This window comes from Pan paniscus, chromosome 16, assembly GCF_029289425.2.
Source record: "Pan paniscus chromosome 16, NHGRI_mPanPan1-v2.0_pri, whole genome shotgun sequence".
Taxonomy (NCBI): domain Eukaryota; kingdom Metazoa; phylum Chordata; class Mammalia; order Primates; family Hominidae; genus Pan; species Pan paniscus.
In genome coordinates, this window is record NC_073265.2 from 90,913,790 (window position 1) to 90,941,130 (window position 27,341).

At 49.6% G+C, this 27,341-nt stretch overlaps 1 protein-coding gene across 6 annotated transcripts in view; it reads right to left on the minus strand.

Moving 5' to 3' along the window:
- PCSK6 (proprotein convertase subtilisin/kexin type 6) overlaps positions 1 to 27,341 on the minus strand; it is a 201,793-nt gene that overhangs the window by 23,245 nt on the left and 151,207 nt on the right. For 4 of the 6 annotated variants that reach the window (XR_008621210.3, XM_034939521.4, XM_034939522.3 and 1 more), the window contains exons 14-19: positions 16,430 to 16,609; positions 16,228 to 16,266; positions 10,976 to 11,078; positions 9,449 to 9,645; positions 7,124 to 7,211; positions 2,903 to 3,006 (exon numbers count right to left, since the gene is read on the minus strand). Coding sequence is in view for 5 of the 6 variants with exons in the window: in XM_034939521.4 (XP_034795412.3) it covers positions 2,903 to 3,006; positions 7,124 to 7,211; positions 9,449 to 9,645; positions 10,976 to 11,078; positions 16,228 to 16,266; positions 16,430 to 16,609 (711 nt within the window). In the remaining variant the exon portion in view is untranslated. The remainder of the gene's footprint in view (positions 1 to 2,902; positions 3,007 to 7,123; positions 7,212 to 9,448; positions 9,646 to 10,975; positions 11,079 to 16,227; positions 16,267 to 16,429; positions 16,610 to 27,341) is intronic. The other 2 variants (XM_034939524.4, XM_034939523.4) reach the window with 1 other exon arrangement.

Genomic DNA, 27,341 nt, shown 5'->3' on the forward strand with positions numbered 1-27,341 from the left:
CAAGCCTCTATAGACTTTGAACACTTTAAAAGCACCCACAATCAGAGCAATAAGAGCAGAACGGGCTGTGCTTATACAGGACCTGCTATGTCACTTGCGGGGCCCAGTATAAGGTGAAAACATGGAGCCTTTGTTCAGAGAGCTGGAAGAATGTGCCATGACAGGGACGAAAACAGAAAGCGTTTTCCTTTCTTTTGAATCTCTCTTGGTCTGTTGTAGTGTTTCTCATTTGCTGTTTCAAGTAGTGCCGTCTCAGGCACAGGACGTTCACGCTTGAGGGCTGACCGTCACAGGTGCTTGGGGCACTGCCCCGCAACTTGGTATGTGTGTGCCCTGCAGGCTGTCAGCTGCTAATCCACATGCCATGCCCCAGGTGGGTAAGTCGCGTCCCACGGGGCCACTGCATTAACCCAGCTGTGCCAGCAGCCCCGAAGGATTACAACCTCCATGCCAGGACACACGGGGCACCTGGACTCAGGAGAATGAGAGGCTCATCTCGATCAAGTTGCCTGCCAAGCGCACTGGGGCACTGTGAGCCAAGGGTGGGGACAGATTCCGCCATGCCCTACCCCAAGCACTCATGCCTGACTCCGACCCTCCCCACGACTGTGCCCAGGCCCCTGGGTGGGTGGTGGACAGCAGTGGACACTGAATGGGAACAGGGAGGGGAATGCCAGGTGGGCCTGGGTCTCCAGGGCACAGGAAGTGGGCAGCTGAGAACAGCTGCCTCCAATGAGGTCCACACCTGACATGGAACAAGAAGCCTCCAGTGACTCAGAGGAGGAAAATGAGGTCTCTCTCCCAAGAGGCTGCCAGGGGATAGATGTACACGTTCCCAGGAGCTTAGAAAGAACCCCAGGCCAGAGGGCATGGGGCGCAGGGGAGACCCCCGGAGCTGTGGACCTGCTCACCAATGAATTTAATAGCTGAAGTGATGGAGAAGTCACTGGTTTGAGATGAGAATTCCAAGGGACTCTATAAAGCTTTTTGCCATCAGGCAATCTGGGGACTCAAAGAAAGAAAAGTGAATTATTGAAATCAAAGAGTTGCAAAACTGTATGCCTGAATGTTATGGATTCAAGTGACTATGAAATTTAAATAAGCAACATCAGTGATGCTTCCTAATCCATCTGGGCTAAATAAGTCAAAGAAATAATAAAAATAATAGACAAAAAGGCGACAGGCAAACTGCTGGGGAAATCTGCTGAGCTGCCAGCGGGTGGAACCCATCCAGATGCTGAGCACTGTGGCCTTGAGGGCTGCCCCAGGAGGGAACTGAGGAGGACACGTCTCCCCTGGGTGGTCTGAGGTCAGCCTGGCAATCATAGGAGGACACTGGCCTTGGCCACAGCCTTGTTCATCAGGCCTGTCTATTCCAGGACATACGGCAGGGAGCTGCATGGGGTGCTCATGGCCGGCCACGTGGGGAGGGGTGTGCCCACTCTGCAGCATTTCTGAGGCACAGTAGTATCATGGAAACTGATTTAGCAGAGACTTAATTCTGTTTTTTTTTTTTTTTTTTTTTTTTTTTACAGAGTCTTACTCTTTCGCCCAGGCTGAAGTATGTAGGGGTGTGATCTCAGCTCCTTGCAACCTCCACCTCCCGGTTTCAAGCAATTTTCATGTCTCAACCTCCCCCGTAGCTGGGATTACAGGCGCCCGCCACCACACCTGGCTAATTTTTGTATTTTTAGTAGAGATGGGGTTTCACCATGTTGGCCAGGCTGGTCTTGAACTCCTGACCTCAGGTGATCCACCCGCCTTGGCCTCCCAAAGTGCCGGGATTACAGGCATGAACCACTGTGCCCGGCCAGTAGAGACTTAATTCTTAAAGTATTACTGCAGAAAAAGCTCACATGATGTGAGTTTCTTAGAAAGGACCAAAGTACCAAGGACAGGAAGGAGAGAGGAGAAAACTTAACCCAAAACATATCCGAGCTCACAGACTGATGGTGCACTTCAACTTACTGTGCAAATAGCTCTGCAAAACAAAATCCAATAAAATGGATGAATTCTCCGCTATTCTGCATAAAAACTGTGCCTGGGAGACATCTGTGCCATCATCTTTGTGGGCAATTGTAATACATGTAAAATTGTTTATAGAATTCTTTTCCTCTTTGAACAAAATGTTCAAAATAAGTGAAGATAGGCACAAAGAACTAAGGCTATGTTTGAAAACATCCCCATCCCCACCTGGATCCATTCCCGCCTCTCCCAAAGCCCTCTCAATGTTTATGGTGTTGCGTTTCTGTCCGCGCCGTTCCGCAGCAAGAGCTGAGCTCTGAGACAAGATGGCTTATGAGTGGTGAGCATCTCTTATCCCTTTCCCCATCTGAAATAAGCCACTGCCTGGCTGGGTTTCTAATGAGAACCTCAGGCTGCGTGTTCAAAGTGGGATTTTGTTTCAAATTTAAAAACATGGTTTAAAAAAAAATTTCCAACAAAACGTTTTCCTTTTGTGGAGAACGGGGTCTCACAGCTTTGCTGCCCAGGCTGGTCCTGAGCTCCTGGGCTCGAGCTGTCCTCCCACCTCTGCCTCTCTAAGTGCTGGGGTTATAGGCGTGAGCCACTGCAATGTACATAAAATCTACCATCTCAGCCATTTTTAAGTACACAGTTCAGCAGCATTAAGTACATTCACACTGTTATGTAACCATCGCCAGCATCTATCCTTAGAACAATTGTCATTTCTCAAGCTGAGACTCTGTAACCATTAAACATTAAATGCCCACTCTCCCGGCCCCCAGTCCCTGGTAGCGCCTTTGTACCTTGTTTTGCCTTTGCATTTTAATGCTGCAATAAATGCAGAAGCCCACGAAGTCCTAGGGCTTTCTCGGGCTCAAGGCAGCTAGCCTACGCTTGGGTGACGCTGGCCCGAGGCCTCCGCAGGCGGTGAACTCACCCACGCAGGTTCCGCAGGTGTGATGGCATTCCCCACATCTGATCAGCTCTGAGTCAAAGTAGGTGCCTGGCTCGCAGTCAGGAATGCAGCTGCCCCGTGCAAGGCTGTTGAAAAGAAAGAGGCAGATTTCCACATCCATTCCAAAAGTCTAATTAAATTATGACTTGCCCCCTAACACCTTTCCCAAGAGGAGATGTAAGTGGCTGAGGCACAGTTCTCTGTGTCACCGAAAGTTCTCAGCTAAGGAAAGTTGGGAAAGCCATCCCGCAGTCCGCTGGGGGCCCAGCAGGAACGGGCACAAGGGCCTGGGAAGCAAAGCTCCCATCACCAGGCAGCAGGCGCCAGGCTCCGTCCTTGACCCAGTGATAGCTTTTCCTTACTGTCATTTCCCCAACTCGAATCCAAACCCCACGAAGAGAAGTGGAGCTGTGTGGGTCATCACTGGTGGCATGCTAGCTCAGTCTCAGTGTCAAGTCCCTCTTGAAGTGTTGGCATTTATGGCGTGTGACGGGGCTGTCGGCTACAAGGCTGGCCCTGAACCCCAACCCGCTCTTGCCTCTCTTGCTTGAAACCTTGAAACCTTCTGCAGCTTCGCAATGAACTTGAAATAAGACGCCCTCTGGAGCCCCAGCAGGCCTGTCAGATGCAGCCCCTACCTTCCTCTTTCGCCCCATTTGTGCCCTCACTTCACTCCAGCCAGCCGAGTGCTGGACGGAGACACAGATGCTGAGCTAGACCACCCACGTGGATGGCTTCTGCCACCTTCCCAGTGTTCGACCCCAAGCAAGCCAGCCAGCCCCTCTACATCTCTGTTTCCCTTCCTGTTAATTGGTTTCTACATCATAAAGTTCCTTGGAGGACTCAATGAGCTAATACCCATAAACATTTCAGTGTCTGGCACACAGCAGTGTGAATAAATATCACCTACTATTATCTCTTTAGTTCCTGAGATTATACTGTGTACAGTCTGTGACGTACATGTTCTAGATGGATTTGCCACTAAACATACTGAGCAAGGGCTCTGGGGTGCATCTGTCAGACCCGGAGACTCCTGCTATGACACTGGGATTTATAATAAGAAATATATGAAAAGAAAAAGAAAAAAAAAAGGAAATATATGTTCGGTCTTTGTCCTGACACACAGCTCCTAAAACCCTTGGAATTACCAAAGTGCTAAATGTCTTTAATAACTGATAGCTGGGGGGTCCTGGGCAGCCTCTAGACAGGGGCTGGCTGCCAGGGAACCAACCATTGATCAGAGCTTTGGAATTTTTAGCCCTACTACTCTGACTTCCCTCCTGGGAGGTGAGAGGGGCTGAAGGCTGAATTGATCACCAATGGCCGATGATGTAATCAATCATGGCTATGTAACAAAACCTCCATAAAAAACCCAAAAGGTCAGGGTTTGGAGAGCTCTGGGATGGTGAACAAGAACACAACCACATCCTGGGAGGGTAGCCCAGCCCAGCCCCATAGGGATGGAAGGTCCAGCACTCAACCCTTCCAAACCTCACCCTCCGCATCTCTTCACCTGGCTGTGTGCCATATCCTTTGTAATAAATGGGCACATGTAAGTAAAGTCTTTCCCTGTGAGCTGCTTTAGCCAATTATCGAACCCAAGGAGGGGTCAAGGCAAGTCCGATTTACGGCTGGTCACTCAGAAGCACAGGCCATGTGGGACTCGTGATTGACATCAAAGTGGGGCAGTCTTGGGCTGAGCCCTCAATTTGTAGGATCTGACACTATCTAGTAGTGTCAGAATTGAGCTATTTATTTATTTATTTATTTATTATTTATTAATTTTTGAGACAGGATCTCATTCTGTCATGCAGGCGGGAGTGCAGTGGCACGATCTCAGCTCACTGCAACCTCCGCCTCCCAGGTTCAAGCGATTCTCCTGCCTCAGCCTCCCGAGTAGCTGAGATTACAGGCGTGCACCACCATGTCAGGCTAATTTTTTTATTTTTAGTAGAGACAGGGTTTCGCCATGTTGGCCAGGCTGGTTTCCAACTCCTAGCCTCAAGTGATCTGCCTGCCTCGGCCTCCCAAAGTGCTGGGATTACAGGCGTGAACCACTGCGTTCAGCCTGAGCTATATATTTATTACGTATATCTTACGGTTCACTGGAGAACTGCTTGGTGTGTGGGGAAAAACCCACACGTTTTGGCTACCAGAGGTGAAGTGTGTTGTATTTTGTGTGTGAGAGTAGGAGAAAACACTGGCTTTTCCTATCTCTTACACCTGCATTTAGCAGGAAGACGTCTGTATGTTGGCAAGCTCCTCTGCATAGATAGCCGACACCCACCTGGCGCCCTTCCTCTTCATGGTGCCATGCCCACTGCGAATGGCAGTTAAATCATGTCTTTATAACTGACACTCCCCTGCAAACCTTTCCTGTGTTGATCCCCCTGAAGAGATGGAGGGCCAGAGGCGGCGGCTCGGCTGCTCTCTTGCTGCTTTAACATGACTGCAGTGATTAGAAGTCACAGCTTAAGAGGATGTTGGGCAATAAACGGAAGCTCTCTGTGGCTGATGGCTGGCGATGCGTCTGGAGTTTGCACGCCTCTCTGAAAGCTCGTCAGTGACGGAAGCACTGCTTCTATGTGGCGGGGCTACTGACGGGAGGCGTTTTCTCTTTAGCACACCATTCCTAAATTGAGTATCCGATTTCCCTCTCCTACAGGATGGGACAGGATGCATAAATGCATTCCCGGGGATCCCTCAGCACTTCTCTGCTGGGAAACAGGCAGGTTCCAGGGAGCTGGGAACACAGAGCCTCCTCTTCCTGATGCCCCCAGCTACCAGCCTGGGTTGAGGATCCACTCCTGGGCTGCCTGACCTGCAGAGCCTGGGACATCAAAGCTGGCCTCTCCCAGGCCGCCAGCGGAATGCCTCCTTCCTCTTCCAACTCTTTTATCTTTGGGGGATCCCTTTCCTGGGCCAGTTCATCCTTTCACTCCTAATCCTGCCTTGTCCAGCCAACAGGTTTAAATGACAGCAGATGTGATGCATGACTTTGGGAGCCTTGCTTTGCCTTCCCTCTCCTGGACTCCTAGCTGCTTGGGGTCCTCTTCTCCCCAGTACTCTGATCTGGAAGAGAGGGGCAGGCTGAAGGAAATGAAGGCAGGAGCATAGTGCCTCCTGGGGAAACTTCATCTCCCCTGTTTGTAAAATGCGAGTAAGAATTATGTCTATTTCACAGGTTGCTGCAAAGATTACATGAGGCAACACTGGTGCAAGCCCCTGGAATAAGAGAAGATATGTGCAGTAGGTTTTCTTCCTTTGTTCTTTACTCCAAAAAAGAAACTTCTTCTATGGAGAATTCCAGTCCTCACAGCATTTGAGAAGGGAGACGGGGCTGGGGGTCTGTTGCAGCCCTCCACCGCCTCACCCTGCAAAAGCAGCTCCCTGCCTGGACCGCAGCATCCTCACCACTGCCAGCCTGCAGAAATGCAGAGTCGTGGGCTCTGCCCAGACCCGCTGCATCAGAACCTGCATCTGCACATGAGGTGATCCTTCCAGTGCGGACCATGGTGCTAGTCTCCCTACTATGGGAGTGTCCCCCAAAAAATTTTGAACAGAATGTTCTAAGATTTTAGACAGCAATTCAGAGGAACAGGTAATGTATATTTGATTGCATTAAATGCAGTTTGGTTGCATTAAATGGGCTGAAGAAACATTTCAAAATATTCCAAGAACAATCATTAACCCAGTAGAATGATTTTAAAGAAAATGCATGCTGAGCTTTATGGGGCTGAGCCTGATGAACAGGGAGAACTAGGAACATAAAGAGCACCCTCAGGAAGCCGTGAAGATGTCAGGAGCTGGGAGAAAAAGAGAAGACCGAGGGATGCAGAGGAGAGAGGGTGGGTGAGCCGCTACAGCCCACCCCCGGCCCAGACAGCGAGGGGAACTGGAGCAGGTGGAGGTGCTGGAGCGAAAGGAGGCGGATCTGGGCACAGCCCTGTGCTGTACGTGATGTGATCAAGTGCTGCTTTGCCCAATTCGCCCATGTTGTGTAAAACGTAGAGATTCCGCCCATCCTCTCCCTTTCCATCCTAAGCGGACACACGATTTCCAGGACTCGGAATCTTTACCCTCAATGGCTTTGGGCCTCTGACAGTTCAGCTTTTAGGAGAAATGCACCAACGTGGTAAATCCATAACACACTCCAAGCAGCGCCACCGCCCTGGCATTACTCAGGTTTCAAGGGGGTTTTACCTGAATCCTTCTTTACAGACAGTACATTTCTCAGGTTCATCCACGCACTTTTTACAGCTTGGGTGGCATTTAAGGCAATTTTTCTGACCTGGAGAAAAATAGCAAGATAAGAAAAGAGAAGGGACGGCACTGACAGGAATGAAATCTGGGCAAGCAGGCCCCCGGCATTTCAAAGTGGGGGTGCAAGTGGGCTGTTCCCTGAGTCCACCTCCGGAATGGGTGGAAATAAAGCAGCCAGAGGCCGCTTGTGCCTGGTGTGGGGTCACAGAATTCTCACCTCCCCTTTCTGAGGTAAAAAAGGTCCTCAGACAACCACCAGGCCTCTGAGGTGGTTCTGCTTATTTCAACAGGGATGGAGGCCAATTCCTGGTGGGCTGAGTCGAGTTTAACGAGGTGGAAATCTTCATAAACGTGGCCGGGTGTGGGCAGGTGGGGGGTGGAGAGCCTGAGGCTGCCGCTTGTCCCCCACGGTGCTTTCTCAGGGAAACCTACGTATGAAGATCTGGCTGCTCTAGATGGTGAGACAGGAACCTACGGCGAGTCATCGTGCCTCTTGGGGACGTTCTGGGTCACCCCAACTCCCACCTGCAATGTCATAACTTATTATCTGTGTTGGCGCCTCATGAAACACCACCATGCACCACTCCTAAGTGGCTGGGGTGCTCTGGGCCTGGGAGCTAACAGCTGCTTGCCACACCTGTGCGTGTCCCCCTCAGGGCCCCCACAGGTGGCATCATACGCCATAAAGCAGGTGCTGAGTGAGGATGTCGGGGTGAAGAAGGGCGGCCAATTGTGCCCTTGGGAAGGGGGTGGGGATGGAGGCGCCTCCGTCCTTTGCAAAGGTCTGGTTGGCAGCCCAGGGCAAGCGTTTGCAAAGGCTGTGAAATGTGTCTTGCATGACTTTTTGTTTCCCCGCTAAAGGGAGTCTGGGACGGGTGAGGTGGCTCACACCTGTAATCCCAGCACTTTGGGAGACCAAGGCAGATGGATCATTTGAGGTCAGGAGTTTCAGACCAGCCTGACCAACATGGTGAAACCCCATCTCTACTAAAAATACAAAAAAATTAGCCGGGCGTGATGGCGCATGCCTATAAGCCCAGCTACTCAGGAGGCTGTGGTAGGAAAATTCCTTGAACCCAAGAGGCAGAGGTTGCAGTGAGCTGAGATCATGCCACTGCACTCCAGCCTGGGAGACAGTGACTCCATCTCGAAAAAAAAAAGGGGGAGTCTTGTTATTTGATGGCTTTATATGTCTTTAAAGATTTCCTGGGTCTTGTCCACAGGGGTAACAGCAGTGCCATGACAGGCCGGATCAATGACCCATCCTGAGCAGCAAGGGCCCAGAGAGGAGGGGAGGCCCAGTGGGGAGGCCTGCTACCTGGAAGGCCACGAGTGCCAAACGGTAGCTTCTTTAATGTGTTTGAGAACTATCCCGTCAATTTAACTCAAGCCCTGCTTTTGTGTCTCCCAGGGCGAGGCGAATTACGAAAACATGGCATGGCGTCTTGGGCCTACAACTCCTGTCCAGCCCCCACCCTCCTGGGACAGCAAGACACCTGGCCTTGCGGCTCTGAGTCCGAGTCCCACCTCCATCATGACTAGTTGTGGCCTTTGCCCTTGCTCAGCTTTGATTCCTCATCTGTAGGACGAGGAAAACACTGCCTGTCTACTGTTCAGGGGTGTGGTTGACACCTGTGAAATGCCCCGCAAAGACAAACCCATCCCTTCCGAGCCCAACTGACGTTGGTCAGCAGCTCCTTTTCATGTCTGGAGGTCTGCAAACCTTCCACCCACACCTGAATCCCAATTCCATCTCAGCAGCTCTGCCGAGGAGGGCTCTCCCCCAGCTCTGACCACCAATCCCATGTGCCCTGACCCACGCCCAGCACACACATCCTGTGTTACAGAGAAGCCGATGGCACAGTCTTTCCTGGAGGAGAAATTACAGCACAGACAGCAGGACCTCTTCTGGTACCTGAAATCAGACTGAGTTCAAGAGCGGCTGGCCCTAGCCACCTCTCTGCCCTTGCTCAGTAGTGGACGTTGACTCTGGTGCAGGTGGGTGAAATTCCCTGGACAGCCAGGATGTCTCTCAGCATCACTTGGAACTTCTCCTGGCCAGGTCTGTGGGTGAAGTGCTATTAACTAACAGGTCTGGGTGCTTTGATTTCATCATCTCTGCCTCCTTCCCTGTTCAAAGTCCTTACTCAGAACAACAAAATACACGGAAGCAGAAGGCTGGGAAATTCTCCCCGGAGAGAGGACACAGGCCCAGAAAGTTGGGGCTGGCTCATCAGTTCTTGTGCCCACAAACAAGCCACTTACTTTCATCAGCATAAAATCCTGCAGGACAGAGGGTCACACAGGTGTTCATCTCCTGGTGGTGATAGAACCCGCGGCGGCAAGACAGGCACTGCGTCGCAGCTCTGCCGGAGCAGGTCTCACACCCCTTGTGGCACCGGCGACAGCGTCTTGCTGCTGTGTCCCCAAAGTAGCCCAAGGGGCACACGCTCACGCACTTCCTGTAGGAGCAAAGGCAGGAGGGTGAGGGCCTTGCCAACCCAGCCCCAGCCCCACGCCTGCCCCTTTGTTTCCTCTGAGGAAACGAAGGCTTCAGGAGTGAATGTCAAACATGATACCCTTTGTCTTGGTGAGTGCAGTTCTGAGGTTCCTACGTACACAGGTGGAGAGGCTGGAGACCTTGCATAGAACCTGGGAATCCTTTCTTTTCAAAGCTGGCCCCGCTGGAAGGTCCTGAGGGTGCGCATGGTTTCCCAAGGGCATCGTGAGGTTGGTATTTGACTTTTGGAACTGTCGGCTCTGGCAAAACCCTCTCTCGGGCGCCCTCAGGGAGTGAGTCTTGTGGGCAGTGAGTGAGGCCAGCAGGGTGACAGCCTTTGCACTTTGGCCAGTGAGTGCGCTGTGGCTGGGAGCTCGAGGAAGCGACGAGAGCCACATGGGCACCCGGCTCGACCTTGCACGGCCGCACCCGTGCCTGAGCCCTCATGGGTGTGCACCAGTGGTTGGTGGGTGCATCTGTCACCCAGGCCTTTGGGGAGCCTAGCAGTGTCCTGTCATCGTGGCCTCTGAGGCCTGGCACGTGCAGGGCATAATGGGTGCTCAAGGAAGTTTGTGAAATGAGAATGGACAACAGGGCAGCTGCAGGACTGGCAGGGAAGAGAATCTGAGAAAGTGGTGATGCCAGGAGCTGGAGGAGCTCCGTGGACAGAGCCCAGGGCCTGACTGCAGAGGCCACACAGGAGGGCACACTCATCACAGAAGGGTCAGCCTGAACCGGGCAACTGGCCATATACCTGGGGTCCCAGGTCAGAGCTCCCGATATCCTCACTCGGGGTAAACTCAGCCTCATGGGCTCTCTGGGGAGGTGCCAGGAGAGCTTCTGTGAAAGCCCCACACCCAACCAGAGTCCAGAGACACTGAAAGAAAGACCATCAACAGGCTTCAGCCTGTCCAAGAGCCATGTCCCCCGAGCTGGCCTGTGAGGACAGCACCAGGGCCTTGAATCGCATCCGTCTCCAGGCCCTCTGGGGCAGCCTTGGCACGCCCAACATGACCCACTTCTCTTTAACAACGTGGATAGAAAAGGCTTTATAAGCACGGATGCCAACGTGCAACAGCTTCTAATTTCTCCGTAATGGACATGTATGACTTGCATGATAGGAATGCCAAGTTACTAAAAATTTAAAAACTCCAAAGCAGTTAACTTCAGTGTGATGATTGTTTGGGGGTGCTACGTTACTTCCTAACTGGGGCATCAGGACATGGAGGGGCTAAGGATACAACTGGAAAGTCACTGAGTGGTGAGCCACAGGGCTGCGGGACATGCATTACCTGCTGGTCTTGACACTCCCCAGGCTGAAGTGGACGCAGTTCAAGCACTGGTCTGCATTGGGGCCATCACAGCCTTTGTCGCCACACTCCGGATGGCACACACCTTAAAGAAACAAGCATTGCCTTTCATCCAGAGAGACGCCTTCTCCATCTACTGCAGTCCCGCGGATCCCTGTGTCAGGATATCGCAGCTTGGCAGGGTTGGGAGACGCTCCCAGGCCCCGCTGGGGCTGGACGGCCAGACGACAAGGCGGGAGCAGCCGTCCCTGCGGGTTAACAGGCACAGCTGAGCCTCGCTGGGCTCCAGTGTCAGTCTGAGCACTCTAGACAGGGATGGCATGAGAAGGAGTGAAACATCCAGGGTGGGTACGCCACCCGGAGCAGGGAGGAGATGGGACTTGTGAGAGCCTGGAGGGGTAGCGGGGAGGGAGAGGCTGGAACAGATGTTTCATTCACTCACTTGCACCAGTCATCATGCTGGGACCAGCCAGCACCTTTGACTTCCACGTGGAGGACAGAGCAACACGAGAGGGGGTGCTGAGTGTCGGGGGAGCTGCTGGCAAGCTGATGAGCCAGGAGGAATTAGGTAGCCCCCCTGCAACTTGCAGTGGTGGGAATGGGGATGGATCTCCGCATGCTCAGGACTGCCTGGTGGGGCTGTGGCTGGGCAGGGACACAGCTAGACAGTGCTGTCCTAGGGTTGGGGGGCTGCTGTTTTCTGTGCTGAGGGCTGAGCCCCTTTCAGAACATCCCCTTTAGGCTTTCCTTGGAGCCCTTGGTGGGACGGCAGCTGTGTCTTCCCTCAAGTTCCCAGGGGTCCCCAGCTTCTCACTCCGGAGGCTGGTGTGTTGTTGGAAAAACAACTGAGAACTGCAGGCGAGCTGAGTAGATGCCAGCAAACCTCACCCTCTAGGTCCTTCCCAGGTATCCCAGAGATGAAGCCAGTGTTAAAGGTCTACCCCTCAGGCGGGGGCGGGGCACGCTGCAGGGGTCCTCCCCACGCTGGTCGGCAGGAGTGACGCCTGAAGCTAGAGCTGGGGTGGACTCCTGCCTACTGCCCACCCGTCCCTCCTACGCTGGGAAACGGCCCAGGGGACCCCGACAGCTCTGACACACAGGGACTAAGTGGGGCATGTGAAGGCTTTTGAGTTACAGGAAGAAAAACCTCCTCCTCCGAGGTGTGAGTTATGAGAGGGGATGGGGAGTGAGCTCAAGAGTAAAGACTAGTGAGTTGCTGGCCACCTTCATTTGGTGGGGACTTGAGGAAAAGACAAAAATCCTCATTCTCTGCTGCCCACAATGGGGTTTTGCTGGGGCACGCAAAGCCCTCTTCACTCGAAGTCTCCAGACCTTGCCAGTGTTAGACCCAGTGAGGCTGGCTTCCCTCCCCGAAGGCTCTCTGGTGTTATTTCCCTAGTTTTCACTGGGGGGGCTTCGCCTGTCCCGGTTCCCACTGTGAACCCCTTTCAGAGCTGTGTGTATCCACAAGGACACTCTAGATGCTGTTCCTGGGCGGTGCTGGTATCCTGGGTTCCAGATGCCACCCACCATTTCTAAAACTCATTGCTAAACTCCTCCCCCTAGCTCCAGAGGGTTTACTATAATATTTTGGATCAATTCCCATCTGATTGGATTCTTTGCCCACCTCATCCTGGGTCATCTATGAGGACAGCCTCCAAAATCCTCATTTCTGGCACCATTGCTTTAAATAACCCATGAGCCCAAAACTCCAGCTCAGCCACTGGGCTCTCGCCTTCCCACCCTCGCAGCTGGCCCAGCGAACGCGGGGCTGTCGTGGTGACTTAAGGACTTCTCTCCTGCCTTTTCCTGCAGCGTCTTCTCCCTGAGGCGGCAGCAGGTCTGTCTTGCTTGATAAAGTGAACAATTTCCTTCATCTTAAGAAGATGAGGGCAGGAGTGCGACAGGGAGGCGGCAGACCAATCTTTTCACTCTTTCTAGACACAGGGAATGGGAGACGGGCGGGCAGGGCTTGGTTCGGTGTGTTCACTGCTAGATTCCTGGCATTAGGCACAGAGCAGGTGCTCAATCACTATTTGCTGAGCGGATGAGAGGAGGGTGGCTAGGAACAGGGAAAGTGCAGATGTCCTCACCATCTCCAGATAGAATGTTCTAGGATGTCCTCGGAGGAGGACAGCCTTGGGGAGGGTCCTGAAGCAGTGCTCCCAGCTGCTGGTCCAGGTGTATGGACTTCACACCCCCCACCCCTGTTCCTGGGTCTCTCTGCAGTGGAAAGCTTATTCATAATTTTGCAAGGAGCCCAGTGCAAGGTTGGGGGCTATTCAACAGAGCTGCAGGGCCCCCACACTGCACTGAGGTCACCCACCGGTCAGGTTAAGACGATGCACATCCAAGGGTGGAGATGCCTAGATGAATATCTGTAAACAAACCTCCCCAGTATGGCTGTCGACTTGAATTGTGTTTAAAAGCCAAATATCCAGGTTTGTCTCTCCCATGAAGCGTTCTTAAATTAAATCCACCTGGCTGTCCACGTGGTCCCAATCACTCCACCGCCTGAGCGTGTTCTGGTCCAGCTGTAGCTCATTCTCTGGGCGACCATGATGTTCGTGTTGCAATTTGTACTTATATCTGCTTTTCCCTTTGCCTCAATTAGCGTGAAAGTTCCTCTAAGCCCCACTGCCTTCTTGTGTCACTTCCCGTAACTCCTAGCAGGGGTCTCTTCATACAAGGGGGGCTCCGTTCACGTGCTGAACAGCCTGGCTAGCGGCTGATGCCTCTCTAGATGGGCTTAGACTGACACGGGTTTATTTGAAAACTCCACCTTCAATCCTTTGTGGAGGAAATCCAGGATTTAAAAAAATACGCAAACAAATAAATGTTAGAAGCAACTTGGGAGTTCTCCATGTGCTTTGCCGTTGCGTGCTCAGACCAACTGCCGATGGACAGGAGAGTTTGGTATCACCATCTTCTCCACCGTTCACGCCATCCAAGAACAGCACACCGGAACCTCACTGGAGCAGTATCAGACCCGAGAGGCATGCAAGACTTGGGCCAATTGCAGACAAGAGGTGCCCACGAGAATAAGAGCACACTGAGCACAAGTCTGGTTTCCTTCCTGACTGCTGTGCCCTGAGCAAGCGACCTGAGGCTTCTGGGCCTCTGCTTGAGCCTGTCGAGTAAGCACGGATGTGCTGAGCCTGTGAGCACACGTGGTCCTGCTCCAGACATCACCCTTATCCTGTGAGCTGGCTCCTGTACCGGTGGAGCTGCCCTGGAACTCCGTCTTCCAGACGATGCCACGTGGGTTCTTGGCTTCCCTTGCAGTCCTGTGTGGATGACCACAGTGTCCTGAGCTGATCTAAGCCCACTCAGCTTCCTTTGCTCAACCATGGCTTCTTTCCTGAGGCCCAGGCTTCCCTGTGTTTCCGTGCCAGCAATGTCCTGGCCTCCCAGCCACTCTCTTGCAGGAACCCAAGCTCTTCCCTGCCTCCTGCCCCCATCCTCGCTGGTTTCATTATCTGCCAGCTCCCTAAGCCCACGGTGCCTGCAGGCACCTAAGAGTGGTTGCTACAGGTGCAGACCCCCAGGCGTCCCACACCTGCTGAATCCCAGTCTCTGGGCGGGGGGGACAGCCCAGGGTCTGCTCTCAACTCAGCACCCTGCGGAGTCCCTGGGGTGGCCTCCACCTGCACTTTGGCCACCAGACGGCTCTGGCCTAGCAGGTTGGCTGTCACCACAAAGTTGTCCACCTTCAGAACCACAGCACTGACATCTTCCTTGTGCCCCACGCTGCCCACTGCAGCTGCTGCCCTTTCTCCCAGCCAGATGCTCCGGTCCTCAACCTTCCTCTCCAGGGACCATCTTGCCTGCTGCTGTCCTGGGACCCTGGCCATTTGCAAGTACTCCCTAGGCTTCCCTCGTCCCCCTCGCTCACCTCCTCTATTTCTTGGCAACTGCTCTCTTGCCCAAAGGGTCCAGGTGCAGCCTCCACTGGCCTGGGCCCGTCACTCCCGATGCACCATGCCCATGGCCGGCTCGGCACACCCCGTCTCATATCCACCTGACCTCGCACTGGACTCTAATGTGGCTCGTCCTCCTCCTTTGGCTTCCACACTCTGGCACCGTCTGGTTCTCACCTCCTCTGTCACTCTGTCCTGGTCTCTGAATAGGCTCTCCTGCTGTCTCTGGTCTGCCCATCCCACTCACCCCTGAGACTTGAGGGGGCTTCTCTGAGGGCCAGGAATGCATCTCCTTCTCATGGAGACCCCCTCTCTCCACCTAATCCCTGCTCAGTAGACTGCTGGACTGCAGAATGGTATCACAGTGAGGTTCCATTGTGCAAGGCTGAAGTCAGTAGCAGATTTTAAGAAAAAAATCAGTTCTTTATTAATAATTACTGAATCTTGCCACAGTTTATAAATCACAGGGGGAAACAGAGCAGATTAGTCCATACATAATTCAATGCTCTATTTTAAAGGAATAGTAGAAGAAATTTAAAATGGAATTGACCGTAATTTATACTTGATATGTGTTGGTGGAATTTTCCATTTGTTATTTGTTTTTCACAGAAGATATTAGATAACTTAAAGCATCAGTGTTCTTAGATATCACCCATCATTTATCATTTAGCCGTAGTATTTAGCTAAGGAAAATATGTCCAACCAGAAATACCTCTTCTCGCACAAATTGCTACAGGAGGGCTCAGAGGGAGAAGAACAGCTTCTAGTCTAACACACGAATAAAAGCCGCGTCCAGCTCAGTGGCTGGAGCTTCTCTGGGCAGCTGTGGTTTTGGCCGCCTTGTGGAGTGAACTGGTGGCCCCAAACCAGGGCCCACCTTGGCAATGGGATGATTGGAGAAAAACGATTCATGCAGGGCCTTTTTAGATGCTGTAAGATTTTCAAGGCGTCTGTGAAGCATCAGTATCTGCTGACATCATCTCTTGAGATCCTCTCTGGGTCTTTAACCCTAGGCCTCCAGGCTGGTCAGGATCTCTGCCACGAAGTCCTTTCCCAGCTGTGCTCCTTGAACCCAACCTTCCTGGATCCTTGGGAGTAACTGTGTCCTTCCCACATCCTGACCTCAAGGACTGAAAGTGGATGTACTTGAGGGAGTCAGGAGGCTGAGCTGTGAGATGGGGGCCTTTGGAAAGGGGGTGCTCCTGGAAGTGGCTAATTTACCAGGGGGCAAGACCCCATTCTGGTTGGGCATATAGACCCTGCTCTCCCAGCTGGGAAAGTTGGAAAATACTTACTGGTTTGAAGCATACTTACTGGTCTGTAAAATATTAGCAGAGCCTGGGGTGGATTGAGCTGTGTGAGTGCAAATTGCCATGATTATTATGACTCCCAGGCAAGAGAAGACACACAACCATCAGCCCCACCTTTGCCAGGAGCAGCCCTACATTTTAAGAGCTACTCTGGACAATCAAAGCTCGTGGAAGCTGGCCGTCTCCTCTTACTTCAGGCTCATTACCTGTGTAATCTTCCTCATCTTCAGGAACTTCCACCTGGGAGGGTGACAGGGCAGCCTTGGGTGGCTCCAGCTCTGGGGCCGAGAGCTCCAGCATCCGCGAGCGGGACTGATGGGCACTGAAGGTGTGGTATGGGTGCTCCACTGTGCCATACAGTATGAGGCTCCATTCTTTCAACTTCCCTGGAAGGCACCAAACCCACAGAGTTACCTGCCTGTGCCAAGACCTCTGTCACTCACAGAAATAAGCCAGATGCTGCCTGGCTCCTCCCCTGATAGCTGGGCTCTGGCCTGCTACCTTCACTTCCTGGTTACCTGCTGGCCAGCTGTGCACCTATTGCCCAGGCCACATGCTGCTTTCCCCCAGTGTCTCATTCCTGCAAGCCAGTGCCCTTTTATTCCTGTTCTATCGAGCTGCCCTCTGCTTCCTGTCCCTGCTGGGATGGAGGTCAGCCGGGCTGGACTCTCCACTGTCCTGGAGGCTGTCCTCTGCCCTGCTGATCTCACTGCAGCCTCCCTCGATGCTGCCTCCCCGATGCCTAGCAGCAGCCACCTTCCCGTCTTGGGATATCCGGTGGGTAAATCTGGTGCCAGGCCTGGCTGTGAGTCTTGCCCTACAGCATCCAAGTGTGATAACTGGGTTGCATGGAGGAGTCCTGCTGTTTGGATCCTTGATCCTAGATCATTGGAAGACTCAGTCTTGGGCTCTCTCCTCCATAGCTAGCCCAGGACAGTGAGGGATGTTCTGGGGGATAGCAGTGCTGGTAAAAACCCAAATGTCTGCAGAAGCTGGGTGGAGGGAGAACATCTTTGAAAGCAGGGGGATGAGTAGACAGACACCAGGCTCCATGGGGGACATCAGAGACAGACAGACACAGGAAAGACAGTGCTGATGGGAGAGCTCCCAGCCAACATGGGGGCAGCTGGGGTCCCGCCCCACCGACAGCTCCACAGGGAGCGATGGCCCATGCAACTGTCTGTTCTCAGGTATCAAGCAAAGTGAAAATCCTGGTAGCAATTTCCAGGTGAATTCCTGATGTTATAAAACACATTATAAACAGTCCCCAATTTATGACAGTTTGACTTACAATTTTTTGACTTTACAATGGTGTGGAAGCCAGATGCATTCAGTACACTCCTAGACTTAATGATGGGGCTATGTTGGGATGAATCCACCATAAGTTGAAAATATCATCGAAATAAGTCAACTTGCAATTTATAAGTCAAAGAGCATCTATGCAATTAATTAACGCGTGTCTGCAGGCCGGCTCTGCTGCTGGCCACTGGTTTAAGCTTCTTCTTCTTCTTTTTTTTAACCACGGCATCCCCAGAATTCAGAGCAGGGTAACTGTTTAGAAGGTCATCACCCCACATAGTTGAGGGGGCCAGGGGCCAGTGTGACCTGCCCAAGGACAGCTGCTCATGCTGACGGGGCTCCCGGACGCCCCAGCCTTTCAGTGTTTGTTTCTAACTGGATTGGCTCAATAGGAAACACATGCACACACATGTTCAGCTGTGAACCCCCTTAGTGGGCCCTCATGACTGTCTCCTGCGACCCAAGCTGGGGACAGGGCCATTGCTGGCTCAATGTCTCTATTGGCTGAAAAATCCCTGCTTCCTCTTCCTTTCCTGCCACGGGGTTTCTTGGCAATCAGAATGGTTTCGGGGAGGAAGAATACTGCTCTGATTCTTTGCTGTTGACTGTGTTTTCTCAACACTTACCTCTGCCCATGCTCGCTACTCTACCCGCTGGCTCTAAATGGCAGCCTGTCTGTCTTTACATACCTGCCTATGCACTGTTTCTGCAATGCAGGCCCCTCTGCCAGTACAACTTTACTTTTTGTTCCAATTCTGGAAATCTCTTAGCGTTTCTAAATTCCAGAACAGGAGCTCCTGCTCATCCTCATACCATAAGCCCATAGGTTGTAATCCACACACCCTGGGTGGGTGGGCGGGCAGGTGAAAGACAGGCGGGACTGGCCCCACTGGTACGATTTGAAATGGCATCTGACACTGACCCATTTACACAATGTGGCATGGGGCAGCCCTGTTTCATTTTAACCACAGCCTCATCTGGCTAAGTACTAGGTTGCAAAAGGCTGCAGCCTCCACACTGTCCCAAGTCAGATTCTGTACTGCCCAAGCCTCCCTTAGCCTGGCCAGGGCCGGAAGAGGTAAGCAAGGCCCTCCTACATGAAACAGCATCCCCAGCATAGCATTTCTAGCACACGGTCTTCCACAGGGCTCGGTTCATTAAGCCCCACGGCAGCTCCCCTCCCTGACACAGTTCCTAACCCAGCCTACGTGTGTGGTGACAGCGACACAGGAAGTTGTTCTCACCGCTGCAGCAGTGACACAGGAAGTTGTTCTCACCGCTGCAGCAGTGACACAGGAAGTTGTTCTCACCGCTGCAGCAGTGACACAGGAAGTTGTTCTCACCGCTGCAGCAGTGACACAGGAAGTTGTTCTCACCGCTGCAGCAGTGACACAGGAAGTTGTTCTCACCGCTGCAGCAGTGACACAGGAAGTTGTTCTCAACGCTGCAGCAGTGACACAGGAAGTTGTTCTCACCACTGCAGGTGCAGAAAACAAGCCTGGTGAGGAACCTCTGACTCTCCTCAGCTCCTTAGGGTCCAATTACAGCCACATTCCAACCACAAAGGAATCTGAGCACTTTAACCACCAAGTGGTGCACTGAGATTACGCTGGGGTTGTGATGACGGTAGGACAGGGACCAAGGGCTCTAGAGGCTATAATTTGAGTTGAAGTTTATTTCAATTATAGAGGATGTCTCCAAAAACACCCACAAAAGGCCTGGTCACCAAAACTGGATTTTTATTTTCAGATATAGTTTTTGTGGGACAAACAAGAGGGGCTGCTCCACACTCAGGGTCAGTGGTGTGCACTGTGTGGAAAAAGAGAGCAGGAAGAATTCCCAGGGACCCAGCAGACAGGCAGCCTCATGGGAGGAGGCTGGACTGGAATGGAAGAGAGACTTCATTTTTATTACACTCTCTGTTTGACTTTATGTGTGTGTGTGTGTGTATGTGTGTATTTAGACAGGGTCTCACTCTGTTGCCTAGGCTGGAGTACAGTGGTACGATCATGGCTCACTGCAGCCCCAACTTCCCAGGCTCAAGCCATCCTCCCACCTCAGCATCCCAAGTGGCTAGGACTACAGGTGTGCACCACCACGCCCGGCTACTTTTTGTATTTTTGGTAGAGACGGAGTTTCACTATGTTTCTCAGGCTGGTCTCAAACTCCTGAGCTCAAGCAATCCTCCCACATTGGCCTCCCAAAGTGTAGGATTTACTGGTTTGAGCCACACACTCAGCCTGTTTGACTTTTTGTTAAAACCACAACATATATTACCTGTTCATATATAAACATTAAAACTTTTTAAAAGTTTAGTGTTTAAAATCTATGAATAAAGTGGTTGTATGGTCAAAAAACCCCATTAAAAAGCAGCAGTACTCGGGGTTTTGATTTTTGTTTCTGAATAAGTAATATACAAGGATGGCTCAGAAATGCAAAAGTATAAAAGTGCATATGACGAAGTCTCCCTCCCCATGGGCAATGTTGGTTCCCCATTTCTTGTTTATCATTTCTGAAGCATTTTATTCCTATTCAAGCAAATATGAACATATGTTTCCCCATCCTTTTTGGTAACACACCTGCTAGCACTTTCTGCTCCTTGAGTTTTCCATTAACAGTGTATCCTTATGATCCTTCCATGGCTGCACAGGAGAGATGTAGTGTTGTTTACTTAAACAATCCCCTACTCATGGACGTTTAGGTTGTTTACAGACTTTGGCAATTATAGTCATGTGTAGCTTAACTATGGGGATACCTCCTGAGAAATGCAGGTGATTTTGTTGTTGTGTGAATACCATAGAGTGTGCTTACACAAACCTAGATGGTACCCGTACTCCACACCTAGGCTATAGGGTACAGCCTGCGGCTCCCAGGCCACAAACCTGTGCAGGATGGTGCCGTATGGAATACCGTAGGCAACTGTAACACAATGATAAGTGTTTGTGTACCTAAACATACCTAAACATAAAAAGGGTACAGTCAAAATACAACATTAGAATCTTATGCAATGGCTATTGAATATGGGGTCTGCCACCGATGGAAATGTCATTTTGCAGCACACGACTACACAAATAGTGCTCTATCCTTGGTCACATAAGGAGCAACTACTTGAGGTGAGCAGAGCAAGGGCCCTGGAACAACAGGGTCTGGAACCTGGCTTTGCCCCTGCTAGCCAATTACTTCATCTCTGTTCTTTAGTTTCCTCATTTGTAACGTGGGGATAATAATAACGTCTCCAAATGTCTACCTCACAGGGTTGCTTTGGAGATTAAATGACTTCATGATGGTAAAGCACTTAGAGACTGGCACATAGGAGCTGTCCATTAAGGGAAACCTACTGCACACGTCATTTCAGCTGTGTGCATGTGTACCTGTAGGCTACATTACTAGACGTAAAACTCGTCACACGTCACATGTCACACGTCAAAAGGAACGGGCTCCCTTGCAGCCTGCAGCTATGGCTTACATTGCCAATCCGATAACTCAGAAAGGTTAACGTCGCATTTCTCTCATTATATGAGAAACTGAGCATCCTTTTCATATAATTAAGAGCAAGACAAATTTCTGATTTGATAAAATTAAAAGCAATTTATAAACTTGTAAATTTACCAAAGATATTTGCTAGGAACAAGGGATGAGACGTCTAAGATGCATAGAAGCAGATCTTAGCTGCATTTGTAACAAGGGCCAGTGGAATGAAATGGTGTTTTGCTCACACATGGTTTGTATTTTTGTTCTTTCTCTCGATCTGCAAGATACTCATGACAGCCTATGAGGGGCCAGGCACTGAGCTAACAACCTGCGGAGCTGAGAGCTGGGAGCTCCAAAAACGCCAGCAGGGAAGAAGCAGTGGGACCAAAGCAACCCCTTCCTGCATGTGCCTCCAAAAGAGACCTTTCCTTTTCTAACAGGTGCGATTTGTGACACTTGACCTAAGGTTAAGGTTTAGACAATGGTAATTTTGGAGACATTTATCTCTCTCTTTTTCTTTTTTTAGACGGAGTCTCACTCTGTCGCCCAGCTGGAGTGCAGTGGCACCATCTCGGCTCACTGCAAGCTCCGCCTCCTGGGTTCACGCCATTCTCCTGCCTCAGCCTCCTGAGTAGCTGGGACTACAGGCGCCCGCCACCATGCCCGGCTAATTTTTGTATTTTTAGTAGAGATGGGGTTTCAGAATGTTTGCCAGGATGGTCTTGGTCTCTTGACCTTGTGATGCGCGTGCCTCCCAAAGTGCTGGGATTACAGGCATGAGCCACTGCACCTGGCCTATCTCCCCTTTCTAGTACTTAAATGCTTTTTTCACTTTCTCAACCAAGGGAGTCACTTTGGTTTTCCTGCCTTTGGAAGACGTAAAAATGAGAATTCCATACCTATGGCATAAAGTGTATGGCATAAATTTGAAGTGTGATTCTTTTTTAAAATTACTTTTTCCCTAGTTAGAATAAAAATTATTAAATGTTGAGATATTTAAAGAAAAATAAAAATAAATCACCTATAACTCTTTTGGCATATTTCCTCCTGGGCTCTTTCCTATGCAAGTGTATTTCTTGCATAGTTGAAAACACACAGCACCCTGTTTTCTCTTTCTTTTTCCACTTAGCATTATATCATGTTAATCGCATTCGACGTTACTTTTTTTCTTGTTCACTGTTTTCTCTCCCTTCAGCCTAGAGGCATCACGGGGCAGGGAACATGTCTCTCTTGTTTGGTGCATTAGCTTCAGTGTGTAGCAACTTTTGGGCACACAGTAGGTACTCAATAAATGTTTGCTGAATGAATGAATCTGTTAAAACATTTTTTTTTGACAGCAAAATACTTCACCCTGTGAACGTGACCATTTGTTTAACAACCTCTTATGACAGGTTATGACAGAACATTTAGTCCAGTTCCCTTTTTTGAAATACATAAATCTGACAGAAATATTACTTGATGCAGTCTGGATTACTTTTTCCCAATAGAGTCCCCAAAGTGGAACCACTGGGTCAGGTGATACCACACTGTTAATGTCTTATCTTGAACTGTAAACTTACGTCTATCATGAACGGCAATGCCACATGATCCCACCACAGTGTTTGGTGTCCCATGAGGCTTGACTGCAAAATACCCAGGCGAGGGACCACAGGCCACCTGGGCAAATCAGTTCCTTGATAAGAATCACCCCCTCTACACAGTCCCTTCTCCAAACCACAGCCCAAGCTTAACTGAGGCAGGAGAGTCAGATGCTTACGGGTGACTTAGGATAACAGACTAAGGCAGAGACACACAGGAATGAGCTTCTCGGAGGCTTTAGTTTTCAGGAGGCATCCACCTCTTCTCATTGCGTCCAGCGTCCACAGTGTCGGCCCCCCACAGCAGCAGCACTTGTGCCAGGACAGGCTCCCCAGGCCGGCCCCTCCACACTCAGTCACCCCCAAGAGGCCACATTCTCTTTGGGAAGGTAAGCCACATGGGTGCAGGAGAAGCAAGGAGGAAGAACAGGCAGATGTGTCCAGGGACACCCCAGGCCAGAGCAGGGTCTACACTCAACAGAACTGCCACCCAGAGGCAGTCAGATTTTAGAATGTTGACCCTGCTTTCGGCAAACCACTTAGCAAGAATGTGTTATTTACTATTCAAGATACTCTACAAGCCTGTTCAAGTTTACTGTTGTACAAACCCAACTAGCACCATGAGTTCCTTAGTTTCTAAAAGGAGGGGGTCTTAAAAGATGCCCCATCAAATTTTTTGCCATCAGATTCCTGAGCCTGTAGAAGAATCACAAATCCACCTGTTTAAACACTTGGGCCAGCACTGCCAGCAGGCTGCCTCCAGATGTCAACAACGAAGGCCAGGGAATGTCACTGTGAGAGGCAGAGGATAATCCGCAGGTAATGCCAACCGAGGCTGCCAACGAATGGATTTATCATCATTCACTATCTTCAATGCCAACTGAGGCTACCAACGAATGGATTTATTATCACTCACTATCTTCAATGCAGTATTTCCCCTCAATGAATTAAATTCATAATGAACAAACAGGATTATTCCCATTATGCAAAGAAAGAACCAGAATTAAGGGGAGACTATGGTTGAATTTGCCAACAGGAAAGTACCAGCAATAATGAAGCTTTCCTATGCCTGGCATTTTGAGTTAAGCATTAAAATCCCTGTGAAGGAAATTTACAATTGGAGACAAAGCAAGTAGGGGTGGGGGAAAGTTCTATTAGACTAAGGACTCTGAGCTAATACTTTTGGATTCCTGGGTTTTCTTGGCTGTAAGAGAAGTTATTAACAATATAGAGTTTAATTAATTCTCCCCCTATGTCCCCATACTTAAAATATGCAGGAAGAAATTCCTTAATTGAAACACAGTGAAGTAAGAGAGCCCTAGAAAAATCACGTAAATATGTTTCAGTTTAAAACACCAGTGGAAGTTTTTTCCTTCTGAGATTCGGTGAACCAGCCACCCATGGCTATGTTCAAGTTACAAAGGTTAATGCAGAGGTTTGGGTGGAAGGAATAAAAAAGCTTACTTCCATCCATTTATAAAAATATACAGAAACACCCCTATAATTCACATACTGAATACTCCTATAATTTACTCCTTAAAAGGGGTGAATTTCACAGTATGTGAATTATATCTCAATAAAGCTATTATTAAAAATACCGTGTAGGGGCCAGGCACAGTAGCTCACGCTTGTGATCGCAGAGCTTTGGGAGGCTGATGTGGGAGGATCTCTTGAGGCCAGGAGTTCGAGACCAGCCTGGCAACATAGTGAGACTCCATTTCTACAAAAAATAAAATAGAAAAATTAGCCAGGCGTGGTGGTGTGTCCTTGTAGTCCTATCCATTCAGGAGGCTGAGTTGGGAGGATTGCTAGAGCCCAAGAGTTGGAGGCTGCAGTGAGCCATGATTGCACACTACATTCCAGCCTGGGTGACAGAGCAAGACCCTTTCTCAATAAATAAATAAATATATATATATATATAATAATTACACATACACACAGTAATTTTTTGTGTATATTGTACGTATACGTATACACACACAAACAGAAATATCAACCTTTACTCAGTAGATTGAACACATTATTAAAATACACTTTAAGTTCACATTATGGCCAGTAAGAGAAAGGTAAAAAGGAATTTAGGAATGGCTTGGAAAGGAGGATAAGAAAAAGAGTACATATATGTGTGCTCCCCATGTACACACACGTCCATGGATGCACATGGACATGTGTGCACAAGGCACCCGTAACATGCACACCCACACTCACGTACTTACCTGAGCACACACACATACACACATGAACTCTCAGACCCAGGCTAGGAAAGGGGAGATACAAGGCTTCCCTGTGCTCCTATAGCCACAAAAACCCTGAAAGATGGTATTTTAAATGCCAGGAAAAGGATCGAAGAATCCTAAACAAATATCCATTCAGGAAAGAATGCTCGCCTGTGTGTGCAATGGACAACACAGCACTTTTCTTAATGGCATCTATAAGGTCATTCTATCTTTTAAGATGCTCCAGCTTTTCCAAAGTAATAAATTAAATGTCTGGAAAGTCAAAAACTCTTACAAGGTTTATAACAAAGAAAGCAGTCCTCCTTCACTCCATTCTACCTCTTGGAGTCCCCCTGACTCCCCACCTCTTTTTAACACTTGGAGTTATTTTTCTGGCATTTACCCTTACATTGCTAGACAAAAATACTCATATGCTATGTCCTGGTTTCTTGATGTTAGACATTGTCCAGTGATGTCTCACCTAGGAAGCTGAGAATTCAGTTCTCTTACACTATCTTCCACATACTCACATGCTCCCTCTCCCGCCCCCACCTCCCAATGTTCTAACAAAATTTCTTACTGGGTCCAATATTTATTGTCTTTCCCCCACCACCCTTTCATTTTCTGGGAGATTTCCTCAAGTTTATCTTCTAACATATCTATTGAATTTTGAATTTTTGACTTATATTTTTAATTTTAAGGCATTTATGTGCTTCTCCCAAAATTTTTTTTTTTTTTGAGACAGAGTCACCCAGGCTGGAGTGTAGTGGTGCAATCTCAGCTCACTGCAACCTCCGCCTCCCAGGATCAAGCGATTCTCCTGCCTCAGCCTCCCGAGTAGCTGGGATTACAGGTGCCACCACCACACCCAGCTAAATTTTGTATTTTTAGTAGAGACAGGGTTTCACCATGTTGGCCAGGCTGGTCTTGAACTCCGAACCTCAGGTGATCCACCTGTCTCAGCCTCCCAAAGTGCTAGGATTACAAGTGTGAGCCGCACCGCGCCTGGCCAAAAGTGTGGGTTTTTTTTTTTTTTTTTCTTGACAAAGTCTTGCTCTGTTATCCAGGCTGGAGTGCAGTGGCGCGATCTCGGCTCACTGCAACCTCTGCCTCCTGGGTTCAAGCAATCCTCCTGCCTCAGCCTCCCAAGTAGTTAGGATTAGTAGTTGGGATTACAGGCGCCTGCCACCACGCCTGGCTAATTTTTGTATTTTTAGTAGAGATGAGGTTTTACCATGTTGGCCACACTGGTCTTGAACTCCTCACCTCAGGTGATCTGCCCACCTTGGCCTCCCAAAGTGCTGGGATTACAGGCATGAGTCCCCATGCCCGGCCTAAAAATTTGGTATTTTTAAAGTGCTGGAATAAATACTCCCAACCCAGAATTCTATATCCAGTGAAAATACCATTCAAAAATGGGTTGAAGTAAAGACATTTTCAAAGAAAACAAAGCTGAGCAAAGTCCTTGCCAGAAGCCCAGCTTGATAAGAAATGGTAAAGGATGTGTTTCAGGCTAAGGGAAATGATAGCAGATGAAAATTCAGATCTACAGGAAAGAATAAAGAGCACTAGAAATGGTAAACATGTCAGTAAACACACTGAAGAGCAGCTGTTTCCCTTAATTTATTTAAAAGACAACACCCTTATAATCCCAGCATTTTGGGAGGCCAAGGTGTATGGGTCACTTGAGGTCAGGAGTTCAAGACCAGTCCGGCCAACATGGCGAAAACCTGTCTCTACTGAAAATACAAAAATTAGCCAGGCACGGTGGTGCATGCCTGTAATCCCAGCTACTTGGGAGGCTGAGGCAGGAGAATTGCTTGAACCTGGGAGGTGGAGGTTGCAGTGAGCTGACATTGTGCCACTGTACTCCAGCCTGGGAAACAGAGTAAGACCCTGTCTCAAAAAAAAAAAAAAAAAAAAAAAAAAAAAAAAAAGAAGATTGCTTAAAGCAAAAAATAATATCACTGTTTTAAGAAGGAGTTTGTAACAAATACAGAAGCAAAATATACAACACCATTACAGCACAAATGAGGAAGTGGAGGGGGATGGAATTACACTGTTAGATCCTTTTATTTGAGAAGTGTAAAGCTGTTCAATATTAATTCTAAGTAAAGTGTAATAAATTAAGGATGCATATTGTAATCCCTAGAGCACCAAAGTACAGCTAAAAAGCAAATAGAGGAGATAAAGTGGAAAGCTGACAAATATTTGATTAATCTAAAACAAGGCAGGAAAAGAGGAACAGAGTATTTCATCTTTTTAATACTGTTGGATTTAGTTTTCTTGATATTGGGCTTAGAATTTTTGTATTTATGTTCTTGAGTGAGATTGGCTGAAAATTCTCCATTCTCATATGTGCTCTTGGGATTTGGTATCAAGAATACACTGGCTTCAGCTGGGCACGGTGGCTCACGCCTGTAATCCCAGCACTTTGGGAGGCTGAGGCGGGTAGATCATCTGAGGTTGGGAGTTGGAGACCAGCCTGGCCAACATGGCAAAACCCTGTCTCTACTAAAAGTACAAAAATTAGCTGGGTGTGGTGGCGCATGCCT